General features: G+C 42.1%; 1 protein-coding gene and 1 long non-coding RNA gene across 6 annotated transcripts in view; one reads left to right on the top strand and one right to left on the bottom strand.

Moving 5' to 3' along the window:
- LOC307224435 overlaps window positions 1-26,248 on the top strand; it is a 173,692-nt gene that overhangs the window by 6,919 nt on the left and 140,525 nt on the right. The window lies entirely within an intron of this gene.
- Window positions 7,215-26,248, bottom strand: part of LOC307224237 (melanopsin) — a 46,656-nt gene continuing 27,622 nt past the window's right edge. For all 4 annotated transcript variants that reach the window (XM_079990929.1, XM_079990927.1, XM_079990926.1 and 1 more), the window contains 6 exons: window positions 25,063-25,234; window positions 23,690-23,848; window positions 22,365-22,472; window positions 15,312-15,486; window positions 9,992-10,138; window positions 7,215-8,606 (listed from right to left, as the gene is read on the bottom strand). In XM_079990929.1, the coding sequence (XP_079847055.1) occupies window positions 8,208-8,606; window positions 9,992-10,138; window positions 15,312-15,486; window positions 22,365-22,472; window positions 23,690-23,848; window positions 25,063-25,234 (1,160 nt within the window). In that variant the 3' untranslated portion in view covers window positions 7,215-8,207. The remainder of the gene's footprint in view (window positions 8,607-9,991; window positions 10,139-15,311; window positions 15,487-22,364; window positions 22,473-23,689; window positions 23,849-25,062; window positions 25,235-26,248) is intronic.

Below are 26,248 nucleotides of genomic sequence, written 5' to 3'. Positions count from 1 at the left end.
TGAAAATAGTTCTGTTTTAGCATCCAGGAGCATACTATTGTTTTGGCTGGCTCTGTGTTTTGCCTTTTTTGTTCTACACCAGTGTGTGTGTGTGTGTGTGTGTGTGTGTATCTGCATTAATAAATCATGAAAACATAATGGACAAATGGTTACCAGATGTCTTTCCCATATAGGCCTATGGAGAGAGCCAATGTCACTAACTAAAAACAAAACAGAAGCTATGCCCTTTCATTGCTGACCTTTCTCTACACGAAGCTTAATTACAGAGGGAGGAATTGTAGATTGTCTCTCCACTAACGCAAAAGGATTGCTTGAAACTATGAGCGTCAAAAGCAGTAACATTGCACCAGGATTATAAGCTTGTGGGGGCCAATCCTGATGATTGACAGAACTGCTGTGCGAAAGGAGGGAGGTCACCACCAAATGAATAAATGGATCATGAGCTGTTTTATTTATTTATTGTGAGATTTTATGGAGGCTTTGTTAACCTGGAAAGAATTTTTAGAATGATTGGCATACTGCAGCCCAGCCCTTGGTCTCCAGAGCCTTCTCTTGTTTTGTATCCATATGATTCCATCGTCGTCATCTTTTGCCTACCCTATCTCGTTGAAGACTAGCCCTATCTCCGCACTTTCTTAGAATCATAGAATTGTAGAGTTGGAAGGGACCCCAAGGGTCAATTATTTCAACCCCCTGAAATTCAGGAATCTCAGCTAAAGCATCCAAGACAGATGGCATTACAACCTCTGCTTATAAACTTTCAATGAAGGAGAGTCCACAACCTCCCACTGTTGAACAGCTCTCACTGTCAGAAAGGTCTTCCTGTTTAGTTGGAATCTCCTTTCTTGTAACTAGAAGCTATTAGTTCGGGTCCTACCCTCCACAGCAGGAGAAAACAAGCTTGTTCCCTCTTCCATGTGACAGCCCTTGAGATATTGATGATGACTATCCTACCTCCACTCACTCTTCTCAATTCCAGGCTAAACATAAACAGCTCCTTCAACTGTTCCTCATAAGGCTTGGTTTCTAGACTTGCTTGTGAGCTTGTTCATACTTCACCACCAACTTCTTTCTTGAATGCTTAGACTTAAGAGTTCAGATGCTCCAATCCAGGGGCAAGGAATCATTTGGACTCCACGAGTCAGATCCTCATCAGGATTGACTTTGCAGGCCAAATGTGACTGGTGGGCAGGGTTGCTCACCTGTCATCACCTGAAATCACAATGACGTCAAGTGTAAGGTGTGGCAAATCTCTCAAAGATGGGACTGAGGTACTGTGAATTGATTTTTGGTGTTTTTAAACTTAGTCCCTGTCGATAACACATGAGAGGTTTTTTGTATGTGGTAGTATTCACTAATATCCAGCAGCAAGAACTCTTGATAATGTGAAAGAAAAGCTTGTGACTACTTATCTCTCAGCCAATGGATCACAATAAGGATGAGGCATGTGAGATACCATCTCTCACCCTACAGTCCTCATGCCATCTGCCACTTAGATCTGTGGATGGAGATCCATTGATGGGACCACATTCCCCTGCAGTAAAGCATGCTGTTACTCAATCTTGCGTTTTCTGTGTTGCACAACCCTTAAAAGTGAAGCAAACCCCATCATTCTGCAAAGTCCATTCCACACAATATAGAAATTTAGTATTGTGACATCAACCTTTTGGAATCCCCTCCCATTAAATATCAGACAGGCACTGTCTCTGCTGTTTTTTTCACCACCTACCAAAGACCTTCCCCCCCCCCCCCCAAGGAGAGATCTTTCCTAGTCTGCATCTGTATTGGAATTGTTTTTAGACATCTTTGGATTTTATTATTATTTTTGTGTTTCCTGCCCTGGGCTCCTTCAACACATTATCAGAGTTTGCTGGAAACTTTTCTCCCCGCTCCCCCACCAGCCTTCTGAAATTAGTCTACTTTATTTCTGCTGCTTTTAATTCTTGTGGGTTTTTATGTTTTAATACCATGATCTGTTTTGTATGCTATTTTCTATTTCTGTCCATCATACTCAGAATGTGTTCTCGGACAGTAGAGTGGTTTATACATCCTGCAATAAATGAATAAATAAAAGAAAGCTCACCCCACCTCCTGATTGAGCTGGCCTCATGCCCCATGGACTCAGGTCAGAAACATTTGGCTTGCATTCTACTGGTGGCACCAGTCAGAAGGCATGTCCCTTAGGCACATGTGGCCTGAGACGGCACCATTCCCAGGTGCCCCATCTCATAAGGAACCTGAGATTGTCACATTCCCAAAGCTTTAAAAAAGGTTTGGCACAGCGAGTGCCAAGTCAAGGAAGCTCTGGTGCCTCTGCTGCTCATACCCACCACACCCAGAATTTTAATTCAGGATAAAAAGAGCCCTTAGTGATCTGAGTCCCAGAACAGAAACAAATAAACAAATGAGACACTCCCATGGTTAACATTTCAAATATAGAAATCATCGTTCATGTCTTGCCAGAGAGTTAATAGCCAGCGTCATTATTCGTTTGTAGAGATGAAATATGTGAAGGCAAATCAGAGGCAGGAAGGAAATCAACCGGTTCCTGTATCACTCTTTGCTGACATCTTAGTTACTTTGATAATCCTAAAAGCGTGATCCTAAGGGTGTTTACTTCTCCCAAATGAGAGGTGATGGGTAGCTCATTTTTTTAATGCAGCAACAGGAGGTCAAAATAATGAGAGGATCAGGGAAGATCTATTTTCAGGTTTTTCTTATCTAGAGGAGGGGAGATGGAGGCCCTGTATATTTTCTCTGTCAGTAGATTGGCCACCTGGGGAAGAATTAAGACATCTAATTAGGCAGCCCCTTTCCTCTCGGGTCTGGGTTGGTTCATATGGGAAATTTGAGCTCTTTATGGCATCTGATGCTGGTCCTCTCCCTCTTCTGTTCGAGAGGAGTCTTTCCCAGGAGGGAAGGATTGAAAATAGAATATCTTGGTGCAGATTGAAGTAGTGCAGCCATTCTTTCTTCCCAGAAGTCAACACTCTGTGGCCCTTTGTGGGAGCAAGATTTATGTGAGCAGCTCCTGCACAGGTAAGATAACATTTAAACCCCCCCCATTGCCACCTTGTATTATAGCCCAGTTGTAGAGGATCTACTCTGCATGCAGAAGGTTTCCACAACTCCAGGAAGCACTGGGAAAGCTGCCCATCTTAAACCCTGGAAAGCCACTGCCAGTCAGTGTGGGCAATGCTGAGGTAGACAGACCAATGGTGTGACTAGCTATTAATACATTTATATTCCAGCCTTCCTCCTAATGGAGCCCAGGGCGGCCAACACACAATGAACCAATCAATACATCTAAAAACAATTCCAGTATAGGTGCAGACTGGGAAAGATATGAGGCATAAGGCAGCTTCCTTTGTTCATATGCTGCATGTATAGACCAGGCCTTGCTACATTAATGTGAGAAAACTAGATTTTACTCGTACTAGGGGAAGGACACTTACCCACGGAAACGCTGAATGAATAAAGTACAAAGCTTTTCATGTACAGTCGTACCTTGGCTGACAAACGCCTTGCGACTTGAACGTTTTGGCTCCCAAACGCTGCAAACCTGGAAATGAGTGTTCCAGTTTGCGAACTTTCTTTGGAACCCAAACATCTGACATGGCTTCCACAGCTTCTGATTGAGTGCAGGAAGCTCCTGCAGCCAATCAGAAGCCGTGCCTTGGTTTTTGAACTTTTCAGAAGTCAAACCAAGGTACAACTGTATTATTCAATGCAAGTCAGCATGGCAGAGAGGGCAAGGCCAAACCTCAAATGTTCCCAGAAGTCCTCTGGGCAGAAAGCACATAAAACAGGTCAAGATGGAGAAGCAGAGTAGACTAAGCTAATAAGGAGTAGACAGGTGGGTGAGAAGCATCACATGTAGAGCCAAGACTTGCAAGCGTACATGAAGGAATCCCAAGGCTGGAACATCTTTTCTGACAAGAGCTGATTTGAATGATCAAGCATCTGTCAAAGGGTTGTATCTTCCAGGCCAAGATAGCTCTGGAATATAAATATTTTAAAAGTTATTATTTCCCTCAATCTTGTATGATTCGAAATGTCTCTTGCCAGACATTTATGTAAGTATATTCTTGCATATTTCAGCTTGGACCAAATGCATACATTCATAACTTGATAGCTGCCACATTAAGTGCTGGCTTGCATGTCTGAATGGGCTGTTAATTACACACTCGGTATCAGAGATAAAAGCATTTCTATCACCTCAAATGAAATACTTTTGGATGGAGCCAGTTTGCACAATTTCAGCAGCCCGCTGTCCAGTACATAAAAATCAAGTATGTTATGTTCCTTGGCTCACCGTGCTTAGACATTTCAGCTCTCCATTCTCCTTTCTTGTCCATTTCCCTGTGCTTAACATGCATGCTAAGTAGGGTTTTTTGTTTGTTTGTTTGTTAACTGGGAGGCTTGGAACCAATGCTTGAGATTGGTTCTTCACTACACAGATTGTTACTGAGCACGAGATCAATAGCCTTCAACCTTTACCAACTCAGGACCCACCTTTAACCCAAACATACATTGGGGGGGCCCTCAGTTTTTAATCTTTTATCATATATTTGTATGGTGGCAGTGCTGCTGTTAAGAGCAACATTAGATCAGACTGTGACCTGGTAGCAGATCCCGACCCACCAGTTGCAGCCCAACGCACTAGACAAAATAGCTCTTTCCCTTAAGTTGTTTCCCTAGCTCTGGGTGCTTGATTCGCATGTTTGCTGGCATGGACATTAGCAGCTGGTTTATCCATGTGAAGAATTGCTCAAGCAACTAGATGGCAAAGCCTGTTGTGGACTGCCTCTGATTCTTTGACATCATTTTGCATTAGAAGGCATATGGTTTAACTTTAAAATCTTGGTCAACCTGTCTGAAAAATAAGTTTCAAAAGTTAATGGGCATCTTTAGAGAGAGAGGTGGGGGAACCCCCAACTTATCAGCAGTAGCAATGCTGGTGAACAGTAGTTACTTTGAAAGCCGCTCCGCTGATGACATCTAGTGGCCACGTAATTTCAAAGTATATTTGACCTACTTTGAGCAGGCATAAAATATGCCTAATTGAAGAGGAATCTAGAGCTACTTTTCCACTTTCCTTTTGCCATTTGCAAAGGCAAACAAACATTTGCAAAGGTATGGATAGTTGGTCTAATGGACCTAGGAGCAACTGTACGTAGGAATGTTCGTGTGTAAGAGGGAGGGAGGGGCATCACAACATTGCAAATCGAACTCTAATCGTCTTCAATTGTGAAAGTTTTAGGATTAGGCTTCCTACTACATTGCAACCTGTAAAAATCTCAAGACAAGTTGTGTCCTCCACTGGAAGCACAGGTATAAGGGAAGGATCACAGGTAAGTGGTGGAGCATCCCAAGTTTCTGGTTGGTCGACTTAGGTATTCCATTCTCAGTAAGGACTGTACAAAGGTTGCCTCCGTACAGATCAGCAAAAGATATATACCATACTTTTCTGTGTACAAGGTGAGGTTTTTTTAATTTAAAAATGATGTTAAAAATTGGGGTCGTCTTATACATTGATAGTGCATTGGTGGGATATGAGATTGGTTGCTGCCGCGAGCCAGAGATTGTCAGTGGCTATTAGTCTTGTTGCTGCAAGGGCTGGTGTTGATTGGCTGTCGTGACAATTGGGCGGCCAATTGGCAGCTTCTGTCTGCAATGGGAATGGGACAAATGATAGCTGGCTTTTGCAACCCGTGTGAGTGGCAGCGGGTGAACAATTTCCTGCAATCTCCCCTAAAAACAACTCTAGGCAATCTCCCCCCATTTTCTTAATTTGGAGTCGTTCCCCCCCCCCCCAGTTATACATGTTATACATGTTTAAAATGTTATACATGGGGTGTTATACATGGAAAAAAAATATGGTATGTAGGTATATCACATTGATTTCTGTGGCATTTCTTGATGATTAAATAGATGTGGAATTACTCTGGTCTAGTGGCGCATCATAAAAAATAAATCCTCATCAGCTGCTGAAGCTTATCTACGATCAATTTCCTTTTAATTATTCTCTCGCTCACTCTGATCCTTACTTACAAGGGATGATGCAATCAGTCTCAACCTCCAGGGTGCTGTTTAGGAAGCATTTTCTCATCAGAATTTAGAAAGGAAATTGGAATCTGGTTTTGTAGCTGGCTTATTTTACTGACAGTAGAGCAGAGATGATCATGAAGGAAATAGCACAGGAAAGGAACACAGCGTCCGGATAATTTATTTTCCAATTTAGAGTCAAATATATCAGAGATAGTATTGATCAGGGATACCCCTTAAGGTAGCCTTTCCCAACCGAAGGATGTTTGCCAAAGCAGAATACCTAAATGATGGTAAAACCCCATTTTAACTGCTTTATAATTGAACAAATTGTTCAAAAAGGAGGCCCGAATGTTTCCATTATTGTTCAACATAAGGATATTCTTATTGTGGCTATTATTTATGGGTAAAGATGAAAGTGGGGTGATTATTTCCAATACTGTTGGGCCCCTAACGAGGCTTGCAGCACCAGAGCTAAGCCAGTTCCCTCACAAGAAGGCATCAAAAGCACTGCAAGTGAGCACAATCATATATCTATCCAGTTTAGGAGAGGGAATGGGAAGGGCACAGCAAAGTTGCTGAAGGTGCGCTGCCGTTTTGTCAACTATCAAAGAACCAGAGTGCACAATAAAGTTATAGCGACATAGGTGCAGTGCTTTTTCATGATAGTATTCACCGTAGAATACCAGCATTTATTTATTTTTTGATGCCCATGCCAGTTATTTTGTGCTGGCATCCAAAATATGAGTACTAGCACCTCATTATTATTATTATTTACCCCCCAAAAGCACTGTATAAGTGATAAAAGACCTGTTTGCAGCTTTATAGGATATTTTCCCTAGTGATAAGTACATTGACAACTCTGTCAATACTTGGACCGCATTTGGGAATTGCTGATCCAAACAGGTATTGTTTCTGAACCTATGGATGCCTATACGTATAGAGCCAATAAATTTCCACTTTTATTATTATAAGTTATAGAACTGTAACTAATTGTAGGTCACCCATATTTTGTTCCATCTTCCTCATGCAGCTCTGAAGGCTGAAATAGACAGTTGTCCCTGTTTCTTCGTTTAGAGCAAAATCTGTGGATTATTTTTTTTAAAAAAAAAGCTCCCAGGGGAAACATGAAAAGCTTGCAATCAATCCTAAAGAGACAACTGTACTAGAGCAGTTAAGTGGTTTTATTGTTATTCGTGAGTAAAGCTTATTGTGAGAATTCAACAGTGAGTTCATTACTATTGACACATATTGTTAACCACAACCTAAGGTGACTTTTTTTGCCACTGTTGACACCCTATGGGGATAAGACAGGAATGACTGCATTAGCTTTGCACAACAGTCTCACTTTCCCTTGTGACTGAGAAGCATTGACACTGATCTTTACATCTGGACTTAACAAGTGCTAAGCTATATTACATTTCTTGTGCATAGTTTTGGCCTCATTCCCAAGGGCTATTGTTTTCAAAGTGGGCTCATTTAACCTGTGAGTAAATGGGAAGTTTAGTCTTAAGGGTTGCTCATCTTCTTGCTACTTTCATTTCTTCCTCCTCTAGTCATAGCTTCAGTTACAAAGAACAGATGGCAAACTAGCTGTTGTGTTGAGTCAGGACAAAAAGTCAACTGGTTTCTGGTTGCTAGACAATGGCTGCTTGTGCCACCTCAAACATCTCCACTTGATCTACCATCTTTCAGTTGGTGGCTAAAGTAGTGGAGAACGACCAATTCCTGGACCAGGTTTATTGAGGAACGCATAGCTGATATTTCTTTCCGGAACCAATCTTAGTATCTGGAAATACAGCAGGGCTTGTGGTTGCTGGGCACTCCAGCAATGGAACTGCTTGGAAAGGTATTACAAGCATGAAAACTTATCCTGAATACAGATACAGAGAAATATTTACTAGGTGTTTTGGTTGGCAAACACTTGTTATCTACGCTATGGATGCTTTGCGCCTTCAGCATCTATTGCTGTTGTTTTGCTTCTGCAAAGTGCATAAAATTCAAGAAGGGCTAAAGATTGCATTACAAAAAAATATATTTATAAAGTTATCTGCTTAATCTACAAGGCTCAGAGTTCTTCATGTGGGTCCTCCCCCCTTTTTTTGGTATAATAATGCAAAGAAGCAGCAAAAAGACCAAATAGTTGTTCTCTTCCATATTTAGGACAGAAGCTTCTCAATTGCTTCAATGAGGTTGGTAGAGGGGCTAAGCCTTCCTATGTCCAACAGGTGATTCTTTCCTGGAGAAAATAATACACCGGAATTTTCTGCTTGTCCATTTTCCAGCTCATCTTGCCCCTCAGAGAGGGTGGTCTCTGAGGTAGAAACGATAACTATTTGTGGGATGGTGGGGCTCACTAATGAGTTGAGGCTTCCATCTGTTTGCTCCTCTTGAACTTCCATGTCAGAAGTGTCTGCATTCTCTTCTGTGCTGCTACTATTCAAGCCAAATGGAAGAGATGATGTTCTCAAACAACTAGGCTTGAGCAGCAGTTCTGGGGCATTCTCTCCAAACGATCTCTCAAACGGGTCATGCAGACTGATGGAGGACAATGCAACCTATGACAAAGAAAATGGGGATGGGGAGAGAATCAGTATTCCATACTTAGCCTTCTTCAGCAGTAATCACACAGTCCTTCCAGAACAGTTGCTACATATTTTACATACCTGTCATATTCAGTTGGCCCATTCAGCTGACAGTGGCAACCCCTGCTTTTTGGCCTCTGGGAGTGTATGGGGCCAACAATGTTTGTGCAACTGAGTGCAATTGTGCAATATTCACTAACATCCTGGGATTGTCTTCATTGCATTGTTTTCAGTTTAGAAATGCCACCCCAGACATGAAATTTTATTGTGTATGTTTGCTTTAAAACTTTTGATTCCCCCCCCCCGAAGGTTTTGTTCATCCAAGCAATATAATAAATCTCATCAAATAAAATAAACAGATAGAAAGGATGGGAAGATGAATACCAGCCTTTATCTTTCGCTCTATTTTTTTTTTTTAAAAAAAAACCAACTTTTGAAGCTGAACTGCACTAACTCTTTTGTCAAGGCTAAACTTTGGAGGACAGCAGAGCAATTTTCACCCAGGAATTTTGAAACTAAACATTCTTCCTGTGGTTCTTTATCTGCTACGGGGCCCCCACTTGTTTTTCTTAAGTGGGAGTTGCCTGTATGGGAAATATAGATGCAAGAAGACAATGAATATAATTACTGTTAATCTACATTACACCTTTGTGGCAAAATGAAACAAGGAACGCAGAAGCGCTACCTGAATTGGATTCAGTGTGTGCAAGTTGCACACGGGCCATAATGTCATTGCCTGAAGTTTCCAACTGTGCAAAGGAACCTTTCAGAAAATGACACTGAACTGTGGCCAACAAGCCATCAGTTCCTTTCTTTGCATCAATGGATGATGCATTCGGTACTCACCCTTTTCAGTTTCATGAAGGTGGAAGTTGCCAGAGTCTCCCACTGTCAGTGAGAAATAGGAATTTCTTTCTCATCTTCCCCCTCAAAGACAAGATTTCTTTTTTAAAAAGAAAGCAGGTCCCACCATTTTGTATCAATTCCCAAGATGGGATTTGAAGGAGATGGGAGGTAAAGCTAACTTTACTGGAAACTCAGTAAATGAACTACAGAGAATGGAAATGTTGGAGATCAAAGCACTATGGAGAAGCAATATGATTGTTGGACTCACCTATATATGGAGGAGCATCTGATTTGACTTTTGGATAATATGTTTTGCCTTGCCCTTTCGGGCAACACAAGACAAAAGCATACTGAAATGGATTAGTAAACCATTTCTAATACAGTAACATATGGACATCACTGTAATGGGCTGGGTAGGAATAATCAGGGAGAACAGAGTCCAGGTTGTATGCATATGCTGAGGATCAGTCACTTTATTATTAAGGAGAATTAAAAATGGTTGCTGTTTTAACCTTTTCTCCAGTCAGCACATTACAGCTCTGGGTCTTTAGGAGCAACCCAGTCTCTTCTTCTGCTTGTTTTGAGAAAGAGCGGCTTCGATGGGGTTGCTGTTTCTTATGGGCTGCTTCCACAGGCTCAAGCTCCATGTCACTCCAAGCCTAAAAAAGGAAAGTGAGATGTTTATACACGAACAATCAATAGGCTGCAATTTTGCCTCTTGCCCACACAACACACACACACACACACACACACACACACACACACACACACATATATATATATATATATATATTGCTCTTGCACTACACTGGGAACAAGGGTACATGAGGTGTTCAACTACCGAAATGTAGAATCATAGGCTTGTATCAAATGTAGTGCTAAGCAGCCACACCACCAGCAGAAAGATTTACACTTGTGCAGCAGGACTTCCCTTGCACTTGCCCTAAGCCTGTTGTGGGGCTTCTACAGCAGATTTGGCAAGGGCGTGGAAACATGCGTGAGCAGATGGGTCATTGTCCTGATCCAGCAGGCTTTTCTTACATTTTTAAGAATACTATCATATACTCATCCCACTCCAGCTCAATCTTTTATTCTGTAGACTAAGCACAATACGTTCCATCAACCTTTCCTCATAGGATAGTGAGATTTCCCTATGAAATGTGTTTGCTGAAGTGAAGAAGAAGAGTTTGGATTTGATATCCCGCTTTATCACCACCCTAAGGAGTCTCAAAGCGACTAACAATCTCATTTCCCTTCCCCCCCCCACAACAAACACTCTGTGAGGTGAGTGGGGCTGAGCGACTTCAAAGAAGTGTGACTAGCCCAAGGTCACCCAGCAGCTTCATGTGGAGGAGCGGGGAAGCGAACCTGGTTCACCAGATCACGAGTCCACCACTCTTAACCACTACAACACACTGGGTCCTCAGGTCTTTCAGCAAGTACGGAGTTGCATATATTGCATATTTCTAGTTCAAAAATCGAACCATCCACAGAGGATGTAAACAGTAAGATATAAATACGAACAGTAAAAAAAAAGCAGACCGAGTAGCATGAGGAAGAACAGACCTCTCCCCACCTCCCACAAAACTAAAACCAGGATTACATACACACCATTTAAAGCATCCTCCAAAGAATCATGGGAACTGTAGTTTAAATGTTTGGGGTCTTCCTACAATAGAAAAAGCTCAACAACTTTGCAGGTGTCAGGAATTTTACTTTTTGAAATATAGCAACCCTAAACATAACCATGCATGACTCCTGGTTAGTGCAGCAGGGGATTAAGGAACACAGAGTTGCATTGCTAGATAGGTCATGTGCCCTCTCCTCTGGAGAGGAAGTGAAGCTTCTTTACTCTTCCTTTTTCTCTCTTCCTCTCTGCATCATGTAACCAACCAATGAAGGAGGACATCTGTAAGCTTGCTCCCAAGCTTACAGCACCTGTTTAGAACTATATTCTGTATTGTCTACCCAAGAGTATTTTGCTTGTATTATCCTTGCTGCTCCATGGAACAATGCATGACTAAGACCTTGGATCTGTAAGTAAAGTATACTTAACAGTGTGTGGTCTGCACATTGTGAGAGGGGTAGGATAGAGGTCAGCTGCTATGTGCAGCTGAATGGGGTAAAAAGGTTGAACAACCTATATTCATAATGCTATACTGCTGCTTAATTTTTGTAAGTTTAATCTCTGCTACTTGGGCTCTCTCCCTGCAGGAGAGAGTGCAAAGCCCCACATTTTGAATCTAGGCACCCAGCCATTTTCTTTTGTTGTTCGCCTACATATGTGGGCCCACAGGGATTAATATATTTATATTTCCTCCCATAGTAATATCTAGTGGTAGGGGTTCTACAGGTTTCAGGCAGGAGTCTTTCCTAGCTCTGCCTGGAGATGGCAGGTATTGAACCTAAGATCTTACCTATGCAAAACGTATGCCGTTAGACTGAAATACATCACAGATGCTTGACTCGAAAAGCTTTAAAAACAGAGCTGCACCAGTAAGTCTGTTTATTGGAACCCTGTGAGCAAGGATTAGACAAGACTGAGACCTTAAAACATTATCCATTGTAATGAAAGGAAACATGTTTTACAAGGCCTGAGCACGGATAAGAAACATGGAGTAAGACACTCTTGTGTAACACTTTAAAATCTTGTTTGATGCTTGGTGATTGGAAAGAAAATTAAGTATAGGATGAAATAATAGAAAGAAATTCAATAAAGTAGTTAAGTGCATGACTGTTTTTTTATTCAAGCAGCCCATGTTATGGCTACCATAATTTATTTTGGCAAAGTACTTTCACTGATTCTCATAACAAGGCAGGTCACTGCAGATAAATGCCCTAATTCTCTGTGTGATCCTTTATCCTCATGCACAGATGTCTTCCTGCCAGTCCCCTTTAAATTAAACAGAGCGACCTGAGTCCTGCAAGCAAAAGAATATATTAAAAGAACACACCCCTCTCTCTTAAAGAAAATGTAGAATATGCCCCTTGTTGGTAGCTATTCTGGAGCTATCACACATAGAACAAATGCTGAATTAGAGCAAAAAACCCTGGAAGCTACAATTCTATATACCATTTCTTGGGAAAGAGAAATTGCATTTAATTTGGTGGACTTGACTTGTGAGTAAAGATGCATAGAATTGGGCTTTAAGGTTGCATAGGACATCAGAATGGGATGCGGGTGGCTCTGTGGTCTAAACCACAGAGCCTAGGGCTTGCTGATCAGAAGGTCGGCGGTTTGAATCCCCGCGACGGGGTGAGCTCCCGTTGCTCAGTCCCTGCTCCTGCCAACCTAGCAGTTTGAAAGCACGTCAACATGCAAGTAGATAAATAGGTACTGCTCGGGGTGGGGGTGGGGAGGTAAATGCCGTTTCTGTCCATGGTTCTGGTTCACCAGAAGCGGCTTAGTCATGCTGGCCATGTGACCCGGTAGCTGTACGCCGGCTCCCTCAGCTAGTAAAGCGAGATGAGTGCCGCAACCCCAGAGTCGTCCGTGACTTGACCCAATAGTCAGGGGTCCCTTTAGGAAATCAGAGCCTCCAGGATGTTGGTGCCTAGCTATATATAAGATGGAGTCTAATGACTTCTAGACAAGCAACAACTCCAATGAGCCCGATTGATGGATGACCTTTATTATGAAAGGAATGGGACACTGTGACCCTGCTCGATATCCCAGTGGCCTTTGGTACCATTGACCATGGTATGCTCCTGGACTGACACAGTGGGAGGGGTTATCAGAGGCACTGTATTATTATGGTGGATCTGTTTGTATCTTCAGGGGTGCGTTCAGAGATTAACACTGTTTTTATGTACAATTGTTCTTTTTTAATGAATTAGCAAGATTCATTAAACTTATTCATTCAGTAATTTATTTTTACACACACACACACACACACACACACACACACACATATGTAAAAATAAATTACGGAAGCTACAGTCCAAGAGCATCTGGAGGGCCAATGGTTCTCCATGTCTGTTGTAAGAAATCATTTTAGAGCAGCAATTTCTACGGCAGGTTGGTCTATAATTTATGGTGAGAGGAGAGGCTCCAGCAACCTTGGCAAGTGATCATTCTGCCTTCGTGTTGCAATCATTCTCCTTAAGACAGACATGGCTGATAAGTTATCACAATATGCCACAACTTTGATAGATTAGGTTTTTTTTGAAACAGAGAAATCATCTCACATCCCTACTGTATCAGTATATATTGGTGCAGCTTTGTCTCAGTGGGTGTATTTAAATTCTAGGATTCAGGAACCTTGGATTTCAGCCGATCTGCATTGTAATCCTGCACTCCATTATGTACAGAGCCACTGAAACCAACCTAGTGCAGAACCACAGTCAAAGTTCACAATCCTTAAAACTTTCTAAAGACCACTCATTTATAAACTATTCATAACTGCAATTATTTCTCAAAGTGTTTTTTTATACAACTTTTTTTTCTTGATGGATAATGGTCTGTTCATATTTTCTTTATGAACACTATCAACTTTTTTCTTTTTTACACATCTTTCTTAATGAACTTGCCCTGCAGTATTTTACCAGTAAGCCCATATACAGGTTTCCAGTATATGAATAACTGGGTAGCTTAAAACCCCTTTTCCTCTTAAAATAATTTCTTTTCCAAACCATGAACAATGTGAAGCTTCACTGCCAGAGTTTACTGACCAATCAATCTCTTGTAGTAATTCATTTTTAAAAACAAAATCTCCCTCATTTAGTTTGCTGTGGGAAAACTATAACGGAAGGATGCTTTTTGATGGTATATGCAAACAAAGGAGTCTCAAGGCTGCATGCAGCTTAAATCTGTGAAATAATAATAGTAATAATAATATTCATACCCCATCCATCAGGCTGGGTCTCCCCAACCACTCTGGGAGGCTCCGAACAGAATATATTAAAAAGCAACAAAACATCAAACGTTAAAAACTTCCCTAAACAGGTCTGCCTTCAGATGTCTTCTAAAAGTCAGGAAGTTGTTTATTTCCTTGACATCTGATGGGAGGATGTTCCACAGGGCGGGCACCACCACTGAGAAGGCCCTCTGCCTGTAGCTTCACTTCTCACAGTGAGCGAACCGCCAGAAGGCCCTCGGAGCTGGACCTCAGTGTCTGGGCTGAACGATGGTGGTGGAGACGCACCTTCAGGTATACTGCGCCAAGGCCATTTAGGGCTTTAAAGGTCAGCACCAACACTTTGAATTGTGCTCAGAAACGTACTGGGAGCCAATGTCGGTCTTTCAGGACCAGTATTTTGTGGTCTCGGCGGCGACTCCCAGTCATCAGTCTAGCTGCCGCAAATTTCATAGTTTTTGGGAAACTTTTGCCCAAAGAACCAAGCTTGGGAGAAATTGGTTCTTCCCGTTTCTCACAAAAACCATGTTATATTAATATCAAATTAGTTGGCTTTTGTGGCAATCACCCCACTCCACCCCGTCAATCCATTTCCCCACAGATTGATTTTTTAACCAGACAAACTTTATCAGGCACACAAAGCCTTGCAATGTAAGTGTTTGTGTGAGTGTGTAGCCATGCTAACCTTTTTGCAAGGGGGTGGGGAGCAAGGAATCCTGTGGCTGCTTAAAGGATAAAATGAAGCACATGTCTGATTCTACCACTAATATCACAGAACCATAGAATTGTAGAATTGGAAGGGACCCCAAGGATTCTCAATGAGGTTTGGAAGTGCTTAATGAATATGAGTTTTCCTATCATCACTCCTTCTAATAGTGAACTCAGGTTGGTGCATGCCATCCAGCGGTTTAGTCTGCCACCTTTATGTGAAGCAAAAGGATAAGACCTGGGAGACGGTCACCCATGCCAAACTTACAGTTTCTGCTGCAGAAATGGAAGAAACACAACTGCTCTTGTTCCTGGCAGCAAAAGAGTGACGGCTGGACATAGAAGCCCTGAATGACGACTCGTTCACAGAACTTGTTGAAAGATCACTTGGTGAGATCCGTATAAGGAATCTCAAGCAAGGGACAGCACTTCGAATAGTTCTCCTAAAAGACATAATAAAAAATACTGTGAAACAAAACAGCAAAAAAATATATGCAGTGAATGAAAACAGAGTTTGGAGAATACTTAGAAAGAAACAACAGACTGCACATTTCAGGAGACCCAGCTGTATGGTATAGAAAAGAGTTAAGTCTTGGTTCTCTTAACCCCATCTATGTAAGAGCCAGTTCAAAGACTATAGGCATCTCCAGAAGTCCTTTTTATTGTCTATTCATGATTATTTGTTCTTGTGGCAGTATTGCGGGTGGTGGTATTGTGGGGGTGTTCCATGCAATCCCCTTTTCAATGCTGAAAAAAGCTTGAAAATGTTTTGAGATGGACATACTGCTTCATTTCCAATCAGTCCTGTAACTTCTTCCTGAAACATTTTATACCAGAAATGTTCCAGACTTCCTTTTGCCTTGTTTTTGTTGTGCTACAATGCAAGAGTGCCCAGCCAGGCAGCAAAAGTATGATAACTAGGGATACACTGAAGAACAACTGATAAAGCAGTATGATGCATGGATGGTGGGCCACTATGAATCTACCACAAATGCGCTATTATTGCATCAAGGACATGTGGAAGAATGCATCCACAAAACAGCAGCGGGAGCAAGCTGCCAATCTGGAGAGGGCCAACATCTACAAGGTGGAAGAAAGCATAAGAATATGCTGAAACAGACTGGGACTTTAGGAAGCATATTGTTCTAACTTGTATTGTTTCTTGTTTATTGAGAATCAGCAAAATCAAAGTGCAACAACAAACTTCAGTGTGGCTGTGACTCCTTGGTGGGTGTTGTTGGAGTAACTGGACACGAGAAGAGGTTAATTTCATTCATGAGCATAAATTACCCCATTGATGAGCTAATCGCAGGTGCATGGTCAGTAGAGCCAGTTGCTATGGCAACTGCCTAATGCCTTGACTATATCTGTGATCAATGTATGTCAGCTCAGTAGTGAGTGGGTAAGTCTGTCTTGAGTCTATTACTTGTCCAGTGTTACATCTTGAATTGTTAAGAGTTATTTAGAGCAACAGATATATTTTGTACTTGTATATATATCTGCATTTGCAAAAGTCGACAAGCTGGAACTTATTTGTCTATATCTGCATCCAGAACTGTTTTACTGAGCCTTATTTTCTGCAACATTAAACTATCTGAACCTTACTTGGCTTCCATGTGGTGACTGGTACTGGGAGCAACTTCCACTGCATGGCTATCTCACCTAAGATCACCAACATGTATGTTGTTTCATTCACATACCCCACTGTTCATGAACAAAAGGCAGGCAAATCTTTAATTTTTGCAAGGCATCGTAAGCTGGTGGTTATCTATTCCACTCATCCAAAACCTAGGAAATGAGGAGGCTGCTGTATGCTGAGTTCAGACCATTGGTCCCAGGGCCAGCCTACTCATGAGGTGGGGTGAAGCAACCACCTCGGACAGTGGAAGCCCCTAAGGGCACCCACTATCTGCCCCACCACCCATTTCCCATGAGATCTGGCTGGCAATCAGTGCTGGTGCTGGAAACTGCAGCCACTGCCACTTCGCAGGGTGGTTGGCAAGGCAGGGTGAAACAGGACGTGGCACCCCTGGTTAGTCCATCTAGCTCATTACTGGCTAGTCTGACTGGCTGTGCCTCTCTAAGATTTTCATGCAGAGGATGTTCCCAGCTCTACCTGTAAAGGTAAAGGGACCCCTGACCATTAGGTCCAGTTGTGGCCGACTCTGGGGTTGTGGTGCTCATCTCGTTTTATTGGCCGAGGGAGCTGGCATACAACTTCCGGGTCATGTGGCCAGCATGACTAAGCCACTTCTGGCGAACCAGAGCAGCGCACGGAAACACCATTTACCTTCCCGCCAGAGCGGTACCTATTAATCTACTTGCGCTTCGACATGCTTTCGAACTGCTAGGTTGGCAGGAGCAGGGACCGAGCAACAGGAGCTCACCCTGTCACGGGGATTTGAACTGCTGACCTTCTGATCAGCAAGTCCTAGGCTCTGTGGTTTAACCCACAGCGCCACCCATGCCCCTAGCTCTACCTGTAGGCTGAGCCAAAGATCTTATGCATGCAGAGCAAATGCTCTGCTACTGAGCTACACTTCATCTGCAAAAATAAAACAAACAAAGCTTCTGCTCACAGCTTTGTTACCTTAATATGTCAGGTGTATGAATAATACACCCCTTTTTCCCAGGACTACAACATCACTATTTCTTACTTTGCACGTTTTTTAAAATTAAGTTCATCTAAAGCAGTCACTTCCTTGGGCTTTACAGAAACAGAATGAACTTGTACATGAACTTTTTATCAATGACATTTCCTGTGCCTCCTATCCACGTATTATTTATTGACTTCATTTTAATCTCAAGCTTTCCTTCAAGCAGCCCTAGGGCAGCATACATGCTTAGCATTCTCTTTCATGCTCTTGTGAGGTAGAGGACAGGGCTAAGAGAGGAGGTTTGGTCATGCAGTGGGCTTCCTAGGGAACTCAGTTTCCCTTTGTCATAGTTTGGCGCTCTAACCACTGCACCATTCTACAGTGAAGGCAAAAATGGTCTGTAAGCTACTAAAGAATAATTGACTGCTGGCTGTGCATGGAACAGAGTGTGTCTTTAGTTCTTTGTGGGGTGGGTTTTCATTCCAAAGAAGTTGCGTGACAAATTAACCTCTTCCCACCATTTGGGAACAAGCCCCCAGACAACTGTATTTACATATTTTTCATTAATCAGAACTAACAGAAGAATGGCTTATGCAAATATCAGAGTATGAATTGCTTGCAAATAAATGAGTCTATGTAACTAGCCTCTCTCCCCTCTACACCTGTTCTGAGCTCATTTATTCACACAGTGCTATCACGTGTCTGTTCCATAAACAAGTTATTCTTCCATTTGCACAGGCAGAGCTTAGAATCACAGAACTGTAGAGTTGGAAGGGACCACAAGGGTCATCTAGTCCATCCCCCGTGCAATGCAGGAATCTTGTTGTCTAACATGGGGCTCAACCCCACAACTTTAGGATTAAGAGTCTCATGCTTTGCCAACTGAGATTGTCACTTGTATTGTGCAACCCCCTCTAGCTCAAGATATAAAATAATTCTTCTGTGAGTGAAAGGAGACCTTTAGATCCATCCCAATATTTATTTTTAAGGGGCTTTGCGGTAACTATAGTTACATGCCCTGATTCTTTGGGAGATGGAATAGAGTAAAAACACAAGAGCACCTCACTATTTTACAGAAGGGATTCAAGTACATACCATAACTTTAGGTTTGCTTAATTAAAGAGGGTTAAAGTGCAATAAGACCCCTTTTAAAAAGAACAAGATTTTTGTGGTTTGTAATGTGATGGGGAAATGCTTCAAAAAGTGTGGGGAAAACAAATGACCAAGTGAACAACCTGCAAGCAAACCATGATGAGTGCAGAATAACCGTTGTCTCATAATAGCCCCACAAACACACCAGAACAAATGCTCAATGGAAGACAAGATATGATATAATCTAATCTCCACATAAGTTTTGCGGAAACAAATCAGGATGAATAAGGGATACATAGGTTGTTTAGAGAAGCCCAAAGGCTGAACTTCTGCAACTGATTGTTTGCGTAATCACTGCAGGAATCTGTGGGACATCAGTAGTAATAAAACTAGGATGCATCAGTCAATACGTATAGAATCAGCCGAACATTTTAGGAAATATCAAGCTCTCACAATTCAAATTTAATGTTTCAATTATTCCTGCATCCATCCAGCTGGCCTAAGAGGAATATAGGATGGCAACGTAAATAAATGGTACATCTGAAAGCAGCCCTGTTTTGGGAAGTTTTTAATATGTGACATTGTAATGTATTTTTAATCTTTGTTGGAAGCTGTCCAGAGTGGCTGGGGAAACCCAGCCAGATGGGCGGGGTACAAATAATAAATTATTGTTATTACTGTTGTTGTTGTTGTTGTTGCTATACCCAAATTTAAGAAACTTTGCATTCTGAAATGCATGAATGCTTTGATAAACAAACAAAAAGTTACGAAGAAATTAACCCAAACATGTGATGAAAAGAATGGCCATTATGTGTCACAGAATGCTGTTAGCATACTACAAACCTTTTATAAAAGATTGTTAAGTGGTTACTTTTGCTGCCAAGGATAAAATCACACAAATGATTTATGCTGCCACCTTGTGGCAGAATCATGTATCTATTGTTTAAAACTTTTGTGCAGCATTTCCTTTTAGTAAAACAGAAGTAAAACAAAGTCATTTATCTATTGGCCATGATTCCTTGAATCTAATAACTCTGGAGATGGTGCAATGCCAGTGTTTGTTTGTGACAGAATCAGAATCTCTTTCTTCCTTCCTTTCTTCCTTTTCTCTCTCTCTCACACACATACACACCATTTATGAACATAAGAAGAGCCTACTGGATCAGGTCAATAGCCCATCTAGTCCATCATCCTGTTATTACAGTGGGCAACCACTCCATGCCTGCAAGCAACACCTCAGCACAACAGCACCCTTCCCAATGGGAAACTTGCTTGTGCAACCAAGCTGCCTGGCTTCAGCTCAACCAGATGATGAGCAGCCTGCTTTCCTTTGCCAATGAACAATTCAGAGCACACTTTAAGGCAGGGGTCAGCAAACTTTTTCAGTCCACTGTCCCTCAGACCTTGTGGGGGACCAGACTATATTTTGAAAAGGAAAAAAAAAATGAACGAATTCCTATGCCCCACAAATAACCCAGAAATGCATTTTAAATAAAAGGACACTTTCTACTCATGTAAAAACACGGTGATTCCTGGGCCGGATTTAGAAGGCGATTGGGCTGCATCCAGCCCCCAGGCCTTAGTATGCCTATCCATGCTTTAAGGCTTCTGATTGTGCACTGGCAGCCGTATCTCTGTCAGGTGCAGTTTGAGGAAAATGCCCTTCAAGGCCAAATTTGAATCCCTGGAAAACCAAGTTTGGTCTGCAAGCCATATGTTCCCCACTCTCAACTTAAAGCGATAAAAAAGAATAAAAAATCTACACACCAAGGCAAACCAATTCTATATACAGTTCAAACAAACATGCATATATTTTCTTGTTGCGCACAATTTATGTTGTTTCTGTTAGTCATGGCAAAGAGTTAAGAATAATGGAGGCCCCTCTAGTTTCTGCTCTTGTACTTGCTTTTCCCTAAATGGGAGAAAAATGCATTGCAGTATTTGGGCTAGTAAAGATTCTGTGTTCAAAAATCTCCCAGCAACTGGGAAAATAGGAACACATCCTGGGGGGGGGGGGGGGAGTTTAAAAGGGAGATACCTGAACTGTAAAGTTTTTTTAAGAGAATCCATTAGTTTCTGAATATAGAAGCAATTTCAAGCTCAGCAGAAAACTCAGTTTTACTGTGTTTCGACGCTACAAATTACTTGTCTTTTAACTGTTAACCAGACTTGGCTGCTGAACTGAAAAAGGAGCGATAGCAAACTGGAGTAAAAGATTTCAAGTCATATTCACATGATCCTTACAGAAGCATTCAGAGCCTTAGAACCTAATACAGTGGTACCTTGGTTCTCAAACTTAATCCTTTCCGGAGGTCTGTTCCAAAACCAAAGCATGCTTTCCCATAGAAGTAATGCAAAATGGATTAATCCATTCCAGACTTTTGAAAAAAACCCTAAAACAGCAATTTAACATGAATTTTACTATCTAACAAGGCCATTGATCCATAAAATTAAAGCAATAAACAATGCACTGCAGTCACACAATCAATCAGTCAGTAGCTGAACTGGGTTCCACACAGTCAGAAAAACAAAACAAAAAAAGAGCCGCTAAAACAAAAACACAAAATAAATAGCAAAAACAGACAGACCTCAGCGTAACACTCAAAACGGAAGTGTGGCACTCAAAACAGAAGCATAACACTCAAATAGGAGCATGTTCGACTTCCAAAAATGTTTGCTAACTGCCACACTTACTTCCGGGTTTGCAGTGTTTGGGTTCCAAGTTGTTTGAGTACCAAGGCGTTTGAGAACCAAGGTACCACTGTATAAACCTAATGGTACAAAGTGCTGCTCCCTGCCCCAATTTATCTTGGACCACGCCATAGGGAAGCAGAGAAGGCTGATGGCTGTCAAGGCTTCTAGGCTTTCTGATTACATCACAGGTATGCACCAGGCCATCATGCAGCCCTGTACTAGGGAGGAGTGAAATGTACAATCTTAGTGAAGTATCTTAATGAAGGGCTCTAGCTCAGTGTTAGATCACATGCCCGGCATGCAGATGGTTCAGTCCTCCACATTTCCAGGTAGGATTGGAAGAGCCTCTTGCCTGAAGTGTAGCAGAGTTGCTGCTGACCAGTGTAGACAAAATTGAACTAGATCATGGGTAGGCACACTAAGGCCCGGGGGCCAGATGCGGCCCAGTTGCCTTCTAAATCTGGCCCGTGGATGGTCCGGGAAACAGCATGTTTTTACATGAGTAGAATGTGTCCTTTTATTTAAAATGCATCTCTGGGTTATTTGTGGGGCATACAGTAGGAATTCATCCCCCCCCCAAAAAAAATAGTCCACTTCCCCCACAAGGTCTGAGGGACAGTGGACCAGCCCCCTGCTGAAAAAGTTTGCTGACCCCTGAACTAGATGGACCAATGGCCTGGCTAGAAGCTTACTAGGTTTCTATACTTAGGAATTTGCCTGGCCTTGCAAGGTCTGTGACACACTCTTCACCAAATACCCAGCGTGGAACTCTATTCTGCAGAATGAGTGCCCATGAATGTACACACATCCAAATGGAAGGAAACACTCACAGTGCAGTGATTCAAGTAATACATTCTCTTTACCATCCAACGGTGAATTCATTCAAAACAATACATATCTCTGTATAAAATATTATCATACGGATGTATTCACACTACCTGTATCTTGGGTGAATGATTGCATAGATTATGGGATTGTAGATCGCAGAAGCTTTGGCAATAACAGCTGGCACAGATTTAGAATATGGGTTTAAGGTCTTGGCGTAGCTAGAAACAAGAAAAAAACACAGCATTAAAATACAAGGGTAATAACTAAAAGGACCAACACATACAACGAAGCACAAAATAGTTTGAATATTTCCTGACTGATGTGAGGTTGAAATGCTGTAGGGTGGAGGGCCACATTTGATTTTTTTTTTTCTGGTATTAAACTTCAGGATTTCTGCGAGAAGAGCAATTACTCCAGAAGTATGAAAACATGCCCAATATCAAGTGCACTCTAGGTGTCTTTTATTCTTCTTCACTGCATATCACATTATAGGTTCCAAACAAAAGACGGTAGGCATTTTGCAATTGCTTGCAGCATTCTGTTTTTGAATCAGAATGTGTGGGTTATTACATGCACAAGCAATTATCTACAAATCTGCATAGGTGAGGGTGGACATTTTTTCATAGGAAAACAGGCAGAAAATCAGATACTTTAATGTGAAGTAGAATGGCACATCACACTCCATTTTCTCTGCAGGAATATTCCGGGGGGGGGGGGGGGTAATTCACCTCTAACTAGGTGTTTACTCTAGCTTCTGTATACAGTTGTCCACCCCACTTATGCAGGGGTTATATTCCAGGCTCTTATACAACAAGCAAATATCGCTTAATTGGGGAGCAGCCTCGAAACAACCTTTAAAAGCCCTCTCTGATGCTCTCTCTCCAATCCGGACCAAAAACACTGTATACAAAAATACTGACAACTAGAATTGAAGCTCTGGGGCTGGCTGGAGGATACATGGAGAAGTGGCAGCTGCTGTTGCTGCTGCGCTATTGCGAGCATCAGCTGTTCGGCGGGGAGGCTTAGCAGCCTAAACAAAACTCTGGTGCACCTCCCGTCTCTTTGGGGCATCCTCTGCCATCACTGACATCCTCTTTGGGCTCCAGGGAGGGTTTCCTTGTGAGCAATGAGGACTCCCCAGGTCTCTCCCACCATCCCCAGGTTTGAATCTAATTATTCATTTACTTCCTGGTACCATGCGTATATGTGGTCGCACGTGAGTCTATTACGCCTAAGTGGGGGGACACTTGTAAAGATGTTTAGCCTTATAGATGGTAGCATTTATTACAATTATGCCTCATTCACAGAGCAAACCAGAGAGGAAAAAGTTCTTATGTTCCTCAAGCGAACTGAAGTTTCAGGATGCATTGCTTACACACACATAATCCTTATCCACCCTTGACTGAAACTGCTTCATTGGCGGCTTGCCACTTACCCTGCCCACGCAATCAGAGTGACACAAGCATATGGGGACCAGGACAGAACAAACACTACAATAGCCACAAAGGCAATTTTTGCTAACTTCCATTCACTCTTCACTGACTGTGAAACATTCGACTTCCGGTTATAGGTTGATCCTAACTTCTGAACGTTCCTGTGAAAGAAACAGCAGGAGGTATTTTAAGGAATAAACACTTCATTCAGCGTATGAAAGGCATTACTAGCAGTAAATGCAATGGTGCATAGCTTCTCTTAAAGCAGCACTTCAGAAAAAGAGGCAGAGAACGCGTATGTGTGTTCTCCTAATTATATTTAGTTCCCCTCCCCCACCTGATATACTGGTCTTATGAACTTTTGTGAGATAGCTTACATTGGTAGCAGCTTTGGGGTGGGTGAGAGCAGGACAGGAAGTACAACGTATTGCTCCTTCCATTCCCTACATTCTTCGTAAGGTTTGTAAAGTGGCTGTTGCACATGGTAAGATTTGCATCAAAAACATGCACACCTCACAATGAAGAGGGCTGCGGAACTTTGGAGTATTGCAAAAGATGCAAGGAGAACAAGGAATTGTTATATGCATATTCGCACTATTCCAGCCTAGTTCTATGAAGCTAGGATTCTTCCATATTTACAGAAAATGGTTCAATGAAAAGTATTACCTAAGTTCCTTTGTATCCACATTCTCTTAGACCGATACAATAAATATACCCAACCAATAAGTCCAAACACCTTTAAAAAGACTGCCCAATTAAGGACAGACTTCTAACTCCTGGTAGGCAACAGTAGGTTTCAGTGGAGTGGCAGAGACACCACCGCATCCAGACACCACCACCCCACTGGTCATGCCAACCAAGGTAGAAGAAGGTGGAGAGGAAGGAAAGTGTGCATGTTTCCTGCACCCAAACAAGCCTGGATTGGGCCCCTCACCACAGTTTGCTGGTAGCTAGACCAGTTTAGGGTCCAGCAGCTCCTTGGCTGACTCAGGTCCACCCACTTCCTGACTATCGCTGACAAGGGTTCTGCTGACAGTAGCTTCTGCCCATCTGTGTTTTGGGCAGTCAGCAGAGGGATGTCTGCTGTAGAGTCTCCCTACTGATAGAGCCAGGCACAGCCAGGCTGAGGGGACACCTCCAGAAGTCTCACCCATACTCCCTTCATTCCAGCAGATCAGGAATTTGGATTGCTCTGCCCAAGTCAAAAGTCATCAGGGACAGAAAGGAAAGTAATTCCCATAAAATAGATATCTCTTGACATTGATCCTCAACAAAGTCTTGAAAAATAAGCAGCAAGTTAACTGTGATTAAAAAGAAGAAACAGCCTACAAAATAATTATCTATTTATACGAATATTTTTCAGTGCTCTGCTTACCTGCCAGTACTTCTAATGGCCAGAAACATGAATAGATAGCAGTGGAAGATTATTATCAGAGGGATAAAGAACACAAAGCAACATAACATCATGGTATAACTTCTGTTTGCTGGAGAATAGGATACGTAGTCCCATGTACAAGATATCATCAAACCTTCAGGTATATAGGAACCTGAGAATAAACATGATTATTAATACAATGCATAAAAAAGAACAGATGCAGGAGCTTGACAATTAAGAAAAAGCAGCACTACTTCACGGGAGACTGTTATAGTCTGCTGCAGTAAACATAACAAACAATTTTGTGACACTATTAACTTATTGTGGTATAAGCTTTCAAGGGCCAGAGATCACTTCTTGTGAAAGACAGCTTCTAGCCATTTTGCCATAATAGAATAATGGCACAATGGCATAACTTAGTTGTTATGCATAGTTACTCAGAAATAGTTCAGTGGCAGTTGCTTGTAAGAAAGGATGTCTTAGGCTCAATTCTCATTGGCTGTGCCATTTCATACTGCAGACTGGCTTTCACTTTTAATCTAACTGCTGCTTTTAAATTTATTATTTGTTGTGTGTTGTTCTGATCTTTCATTTGTGAGCTGCCTGGGGAGAAGTGGTTCTTAAAGGATAAAATACAGTGGTACCTCGGGTTACATACGCTTCAGGTTACATACACTTCAGGTTACAGACTCTGCTAACCCAGAAATAGTACCTCGGATTAAGAACTTTGCTTCAGGATGAGAACAGAAATTGTGCTCCGGCGGCATGGTGGCAGCAGGAGGCCCCATTAGCTAAAGTGGTGCTTCAGGTTAAGAACCGTTTCAGATTAAGAACGGACCTCTGGAACAAATTAAGTACTTAACCCAAGGTACCACTGTAATCTTAATCAGGAGCAGCTAATATGGTGTCCTCCAGAAGCTGTTGGACTCCCAAACTGCCACCAGCATGGATAATGATCAGGGGTGATGGAAAATGCATTCAAGCAACATCTGGAGGGCACTGTGTCTACTGCCCCCGATTTGAATAAAATCAATAACGTGCATCAAATTATGCACATATCTACTAGACAGTTAGCCCCTTTGAGTTCAGTTGGATTTACTCTAAGGTAAGTGACACACAGAGTGATAGTCTAAGGCCACAATCCTACCCATACCTGGGAGTAAATATCATTGATCTCAATGGGGCT

Source organism: Podarcis cretensis (assembly GCF_951804945.1).
Source record: "Podarcis cretensis genome assembly, chromosome: 9".
Taxonomy (NCBI): domain Eukaryota; kingdom Metazoa; phylum Chordata; class Lepidosauria; order Squamata; family Lacertidae; genus Podarcis; species Podarcis cretensis.
This window is presented reverse-complemented; position numbering and strand designations above follow the sequence as displayed.